This window comes from Equus przewalskii, chromosome 19 (assembly GCF_037783145.1).
Source record: "Equus przewalskii isolate Varuska chromosome 19, EquPr2, whole genome shotgun sequence".
Taxonomy (NCBI): Eukaryota; Metazoa; Chordata; class Mammalia; order Perissodactyla; family Equidae; genus Equus; species Equus przewalskii.
This window is the reverse complement of record NC_091849.1, coordinates 63,781,946-63,789,666: the sequence shown is the minus strand read 5'-3', so window position 1 is coordinate 63,789,666 and position 7,721 is coordinate 63,781,946. Positions and strand designations below refer to the sequence as shown.

The window sequence follows — 7,721 nt, the reverse complement described above, 5'->3', positions numbered from 1 at the left end:
GAAGGAGAAGATGGAGAGAAGGACCAGGTGCTGTCACGGGAGACACAGGAATTGATATTTGACACGTCACATAACTTGAAATGATTCGGCAACTGGACACAGAGTTGTCTGTTTTATTAGCACACTCACACAGCAGCAGAAAAACCACCTTCCATTTGATTCTTACTATTTATTGTTTTCAATAATGCCACTTTTCAGAAGTATAGTCATGTGCTCACTTAGACAGGCTGACAAGGTAAAAATTCGTATGTGATGAAAGTACCATCTGGGCCGTAGGTTAAGACACATAGAGTGAGGGGTAAGTCAACGCCCACAGCAGACAGCAACTCCCAGCCTCCCCTCCCATGACCCAGCCCCCGTTTTGCACCAAAGAGCTCACAATGGATACCTGGCAAAACACAGAACACAGATGGCTACGACTGACATGAAAAGTAAGTTTTATTAAACATGTTTACATACATGAGTTGGAAGTTCATTTAAAAGCACAGGGGAGTGTTAAGACAAGTGGTCAAAATAGAAAGATACTACCCAATTATAATCAGTTGGTTGTTGGCCACTAAGACAGAACGGAATCTAGTAGAAGTGCACCAAGGCTTCGGTTCCTCCTGCTCAGCATGGTGAGTAGTGGTCAGTCTGGGCCTGTGGAACGATGGGCAGGTAATTCTGGCATGTGTAAATAATAATCAATAACTCACTTGGTGCAGGCAGTATGTCTATGGATTAAAACCTAGTGTGCACACAGTGTCTACACGTGTCACAGCCCCACAGTAGGAATCTACACCGAAGTATTTATTAGAAGGAATTTGGTCCTTACTACATCACGTTTTCCAGAGGGTAAAAAATAAAGTCCATCTATAGACATTTCACCCCAGACTCAGAATGAGTCAGGCTAAAACCTGCAAAATGTCTATAACAAAAACGGATGGCTTAGATTTCTTGGTTATTTCAGTATAGTAATTAACGAGCAAATTGTAAAGTACATGCAACACACGAGCGGGCCTATGTGGAACTAACGTACATTATTAAATAACCTTTCTTTTCTTTTTCATTTTTTTTTTTTTTACAAAATGTGCATGCAGCTTTGAACAGTTCCAAGCCATGCTGCTCTACCGTGTAAGCACAAAATTTGAACGACTCATCGGAGGGAGGACACATCAATGCGCCTGCAGAGTCTGCAGTTCATAGCACACATACAGAATGTCACAAGGAAATTCAAGACCGAGAAAGACTCCAATGAAGAAAATGCAAATTGAAATTTGACTTTATTTTTCCCCCAAAAAAGTAAGATACTTTGCGTTAAAAAATCAAGCTTTGTGCTTGCATCAATCTCAAAGAAATGTAAAATGAAACTTGATAAAAACATTAGTTTAGTGCAGAATATTTCAACTGGAATTTCCAGTGGAATATTGGACAGCTCATACTGTGCTCTTTCCAGGGTAGATGGTGTGTCTGCACAGAGACATGGCGAGGAGCCTGGGCGTAGCTCAAAGTGTCTTAGGCTCAAATCCATTTCTAGTCACCATTTTGGGAAGTCAAAAGTATGGATAATACACATGAGCACATTTTTTTTTTTGGATATCAGGAAGAAAAAGGCATTATAAGGAGTGTCTCCGAAGGACCATGATGGGGTTAGTTTTAGTTCTCGGTTTAGCTGCTCACCGACCTCTTTACGTCTTCCATGCAAAGCAATGGAAAACATGAACTAATTTGTTAGAATGCAAACAGATATGCTCTTCATTAAAAAAAGTGATTTTGTGGTTGTTTTGGAAGATAGCCTTTGTTTCCTGGGTTTCCCCACGCGAGACTGAAGAACCATAAAGGAAAAGTGCTGGAGCCCTCATTGGCCTCCTCTCACCCGGACGCCACAGAGACCGCTTCAGCCCTTTTTTGGTGATTTTGGAAAAAGAAAGGAAGGGTCTCTGTAAGCATCATGAGGCCTGTCATGACAGCCAAAAACAAGGAAATGACAAGTACGGTGAAAAACGAAACAAATCAAGAAACCAAAACCCAACAAACACACAGAGAAACAGAACCTCTCAAACACTAGGGAAATAACACTGCTTGTGGTCTGTGCAGAAATGCGACAGACACAACTGTTCACAGAGTGAGAGTTTCCAGCCTCTTTAGTTTGGGGTGTGTGTGTGTGAATTTGAAGTTTCCTCCTTTTCTATCTATAGAAGCATCAGTGACTCTCACCAGCATGCTGACTCTTACTGTAATGTGGTAGATTGCCTTGTTCTGTCCTATGAAGCCAGGTTTTAAACAACAATTGGGACATATTATTGAAAAACTACTACAGGCAAAACACGAGTTGATTGTCTGTCTCCAACAATGCTTTTGATCATGAAATATCTGGTTCAGATTATTATCCTGAAAGGCAGAGTTTTATTGGAATGACTCTGGTATGAGTTCACTACGATCGAATGCAGGGAGGCCCAGTTGAACTTTCCAGAGACGACTGGGAAGCCCGGCGCGTGAGGGGTGTGAGTGTGGGATCCACCAGTGACGACGGCGGGAACAACTTGTACCAGCCGATCACCATACTGGACAGGTCGAGCTCTTCCAACAAGATCTGAGCCACACCCATAAAGCATTTGTGGTCCATCCTGCCATAGTCCCCCCAGACGATCACCTGCAGAGACAGAGAAATGTGGTAAAACTTGAACTGCTCTCTCTTTCACGTCTGAAGAGTTGAAAGCAACTATTTTGTAAAAGCGGGCCAGTCAGAGAGGGGGAAGAAATGATGCAACTAATTCCGAGGAGGAGGAATAGACAAGAAGACGCCAGCATCACGGTATCATTACAACACTCACGACAACTTCAGATTCGACGGAAGGCAAGCCGTGCTACCCTCGTCCACGAACACACGCGAGTCCGTTTATACATAAACTCAACACCTTCTTAACTACTCTCTGGGAAGCAATGTGCAGGGCCACAGAGATATAAAATTTAAAATTTGTGCAAGAGAGGAGGGCAAAACAACCCAACCAAGTGTATGGTGGAGTGGGTGTGTGATGGAATACATACAAAGGGGGAGAACACTCATTAACTTTCCTGTATATTACGGACTTGTTAGTGAAAGTTGAAAATATAATTATAAGCTGGCAGCTTCTGAGGACTTGCCTGGCAAAACTGGTTTGATCAGATGATTGGTAAGTCAGTGACAATTACCAGAGTCGGGGGCAGCTCCCAGTGGTGTCAGGAAAGCGTTCCATTACACTTACTCCCAGGTGCCTTAGGCACCTGTGAAGGTTCCCAACTGAACTCCTTCACCACTCTACAGCCAGGGGTGGTGAATCTTGCCTTTTCAACTTACTGAGTGACTCTGCCAAATTATTTAATTCCTGTGATCCTCAGACATAATCTTTAAAATGAGGATAATCATATTTATTGCACGTGGTGGTTAAAGCATTTAAAAACGGTAATGTCTGTAAGCACCTGACGGTGCATCTGACATTCAGCTAGTCCCGAATCTTTGCTGGTCCCTGCACACTTCTCTTCTCTTTCCTTTCTTCCTCTTTATATCCCATATCTGGCTCATACTAACACTCAATGAACTGTTATTAGCATTGTTTGCCTTGCTATCTATCTATCAATCATCTATCTATTATCTATCATTTATCTATCCATTACCTATCTCTCATCTATCTATCTCTCAAGAAGAGGGGAAGGGTGGGAAATAGGGAAAAAGCAGAAGAGGATGGAGAGAAGGATGAAAAGAAGGCAGAGAGAAAATAAAATTTTGTTTTTCATTAGATCCACCAGATATTTTTAATGCTATGCATTATTCGTAAGTTAACAATTTGTTTTTTTTCCACTCAAGGATGTTATTCCACATTTCTCCTTCTTGAACTTTATTCTCTGTGTGTGTGATGGCCTTGTCCATGTTTACATGGATACTGTGGATATTACAACGTAAAAAGTTGAACAAACTCTTACTGACCTGAAGAACTTTGCCCTGTGGACTTTCGTCAAAAATCAGGGACTGTTGATACAAAGGATCGAGGGTTTTTCGTGCAATTCTCGTCTTCTTCTTGGCTATACAGGCCCCATTTTCCAAAAGATATACTTTGACGTATGGAGCTGAACAAAGGGCACACGAACATTTAAAAGTTAATCCTTTAGGTTAAAGTGATTTTATTAGAGAATGACTATTAGAGAATCAGAGGTTCCCCTTGACTACGTGAATTGTTTTCAATCTCCAGTGCCCCATAAATTCTATTCCTCAAACCCATGTTACCATCTCTGCCATTTTCCTCATTTCAAATGTACGCAAAGTTGTCACAAGACTGATTTAGTTGGGTTATAGCTGGCATTACAATTCAGGTTTATATCTTAAAACTCACTGCTTCCTTTTTACGATTAAAACTAAATTTTTTTCTTCTGCATTTTTAAATGTGCAGAAAAAATCAATGACACAAGCTAAGAAACCTTCATAACTAAACTTTTCTTCACATGACAATACTCTTCCTAATACTTTCTGACAGAATAATTGGGCAAGGAAAACCCAGATCCATTTTATAGACTCAGGGAACACGGAAAAGTTGCCTCTTTCATCAGTCAGAGAATGAAAGCAGACCATGCAACATTCAAATGCAGCAAACGCTGTGAGTTTTGCCTTGTGTCAGAGTCTCTCCCGGCTCAGGAGCACCTGTCCTTACCAGGCGTGGACCTGGAGCCCGGCTTCTGCGTGAGGCTACGCGCCCTGATCACTTCCACTTCTAAGTGGCCCTTCTTGTCCTCCATCCCGATCTGTATGTCGCCTGCGAGTGGAAGGAAGCATGTGTTAGGCGGAGTTAAAACAACGGAGGTCCTAACAGAATCCGCATTATGATCTGGACAAAATCTAATACGTGGAGCCCCAGACCCACTTTTCTTTCCTTGCCTCCAAATCAGGTTTTGAAATGTTTCTCTTCATTTTTCTGGTCCTAATCCATCTTATGAGAGTCCCAAATTAGGTTATAAGTCGCTTAACTACAGCAATACCAACGTATTCCAGTAACTCTCGCACTCTAATCAGATTTCTTATTCTTTATGTCATTTAATACCTAAGTCTTCTTAATAAAAAAGTGTAATTATCAGTATTTCCATTACCTAGAGAAAACCACCATTAAAGTTTTGGTGAATATCCTAGCACTCTCAAAATACTTTAAAAAAATCTACCTGTGTATCTATCCATCTACTATCATGACCATCCATCCTCATTTTAATGACTGCGTGTTCCACTGAATGGGCATGGCATTACGTATTCAGCCAGATCCCGTTCATGGAAATACAGGTTATTTACATATAAATAGAACTATAACCACCAGCTTTATAAAGAATTTCTGTACACTTGGTCAATTAGTTCTTGAGCATAAATTCTAAGATTTTTACTTATTGCATCTGATTGGACCTTCAACAACTCCGTGCATATCATCAATACCCTTCAGAAAGATTGTGCCAGTTTGCACTGTCCCCAGAAGGACCTGTCTTCCATTTACCACAACCCACTAATAGCGGCAGCAGCAATATATCTAACTTTTGCCAATCTGATGGTTAAAAACAAATTAATTTCCATGTCTTTGATTATTGGGGAAACTGAATATATTTCTAAATATTTTCAACTTATACTCCTTCTCTTACGTCCTGCCTGTTCACATCCTCTACCCATTTTTATTAGGATGTTCATCTTTTCCCGATTGATATAATTTATCTCTGAAAGTGTTCAATATAATTATTTCTAGGTTCCTTTTCGTTAGTTGCATCGTCTCCATTTTCTCAGTTGTGAATTCTCTGTTTGCCAGGTCAGTTGACCAACTTTGGGTTCTGGATTTTTCATTAGTTTTAAAATTCTGCTTTGGACCTCAAATCCTAGAGGTCTTTCTCTCTCTATTCTTTTCAGTGTTTTTTCAAAGCACATACACATAATTTAAATGATCACACTGTTCTATAAATCTGTCATTAGTGTAAAAGATTCCCATCCTCTCTCTCAGCTTCTTGCCTTCTAAAGATCACTGCTTTCAAAATTTTCAATATTTTTATCTGATTTATTTTTCACTTTTTGGCATTTGCCTCCCTATCTCTAAATAGTATACCTACAAAATATTTTCCTCTTTTTTCAGTTATAGTCATTACTCTAGACTTTTAGTTTCCATTTCTCTCACCACTTTCCTACCTGCACCATATACTTGACCCTTTCTGTCATCCCATTCTCCCAATATGAATATTGATATTATTTTGATTACGTAGCATTATTTGCAGCTGAGTAGACTGGAATACTATGATTACTCTTCATTTCTTGGACAGCTCTTCCTTTTCCCTATACTTAATAAGTGTCTTTTTAAGAAGAATTTGCTTACATTTTTATGTACATATCACTAATTCAACCCCTTACTCTCTCCTGGCTGTTTACCTCCTCCATAACATCAAACACACTAGGTGTGTTTTCTGCAGAACTTATCTTAGGGAATCTGACCGGCTACTATTTGGACAGATCGCTTTCAAAGCTTGATGCAGCTGCTGTCTTCGGACCTCCCTTCACCATCTCCAGGGCCTCCCCATCATCTCTCTCTCTTGCATTGAGAATTTACTGGATCTCATCTTCCTCTTTTTTTAGTTCATGACGTTCTAAGTTCACTTAGTTTATTTTGTTCAAGTAAATCATCTAGTAGCTTCTGAGCAGTGCTGTGCATGGGATAATGTCTTCAGACCTTGCCTGTCTGAGTAGTATTTATCCCAGCCTTAAACTTACTGGATGATCCAGCTGGGTATGGTACTCTAGGCAGGAAATCAACTGTCACTCAGAATTTTGATGGTAATGCTTAATAGCTTCCTGGCTTCCAGTATGATTATTGAAGAGTCTAGTGTGAATCTGATTATTGATAGTCTTGTATAGAATTGTTTTTCCTCTTAGGAAACTTTGGGGGTTTTCTATTAATGCTCAGCGTTGTGAAATCCCAAGAAGCTCCGCCTTCATGGTGACCTATTTTCACCTTCTGCTGAGTGCTCCATGGGTCCTTTCAAGCCAGAATCTCCTGTCTTTCAGGGAAATATCTACTATCTTCTCCATTCATCATCTTTCTTTCAACTTCATTTAGGGTGTATTTTGCTAGCAGAAGTTTTTAATTTTCTTGCTTTGGTTTGATCCTTTGGAAGTTCTTTCCCACTCCAAGAAAATAGAAACATTGACTTAAGTGTTTTCCACCTCCCCTTTCTCTTTTACAATTGAGTCTCAAATTTTTTAAAGTTGTGAAGTAGGGAGGCAATTTCATTAATTCTCCCAGAGTTTAACAGTTATGCCAACATCCTTTACTGAATAACCCATCTTTTTGTCCATGTGAAATGCTAGCCTTATTCTATGTTTGGATCTACTGTATATTCTCTATCTTGGCAGGGTTGTCCAGTAATTCAAAGATTTATGAATAACTTTATTCATTTTGCATAATGTCTCAAATTAGGCAAATGCATTAGAAATTAGAATAGTTGTTTGAAATCACCAACAACCTAGCTACACTGTTGCTTCTCCCTTCTATTACTACTATGCTGTTTTAAATGACCTTGTCAACCACGAAATGTGAGTTTTTCTGTACAAAAAAAAATGATTCTTACCCATTGCTGGGGTGGCAAGTGTTTGCCGGCCAACAAGCTGGGCAGGTCCGAGTCCGTCAAGAAAATCACTGAACTGACTGTCCGCTCCTAGCCGTACTCCAGGAAATATCAAGCTATTAGCGAAAGAACAA

At 40.0% G+C, this 7,721-nt stretch overlaps 1 protein-coding gene across 50 annotated transcripts in view; it reads right to left on the bottom strand.

Annotated features, from left to right (window-relative positions):
- Window positions 1–420: 420 nt before the first annotated feature.
- The window catches only part of RIMS1 (regulating synaptic membrane exocytosis 1), a 418,478-nt gene continuing 411,177 nt past the window's right edge, over window positions 421–7,721 (bottom strand). For all 50 annotated transcript variants that reach the window (XM_070584895.1, XM_070584896.1, XM_070584897.1 and 47 more), the window contains 4 exons: window positions 7,591–7,703; window positions 4,662–4,763; window positions 3,944–4,083; window positions 421–2,632 (listed from right to left, as the gene is read on the bottom strand). In XM_070584895.1, the coding sequence (XP_070440996.1) occupies window positions 2,414–2,632; window positions 3,944–4,083; window positions 4,662–4,763; window positions 7,591–7,703 (574 nt within the window). In that variant the 3' untranslated portion in view covers window positions 421–2,413. The remainder of the gene's footprint in view (window positions 2,633–3,943; window positions 4,084–4,661; window positions 4,764–7,590; window positions 7,704–7,721) is intronic.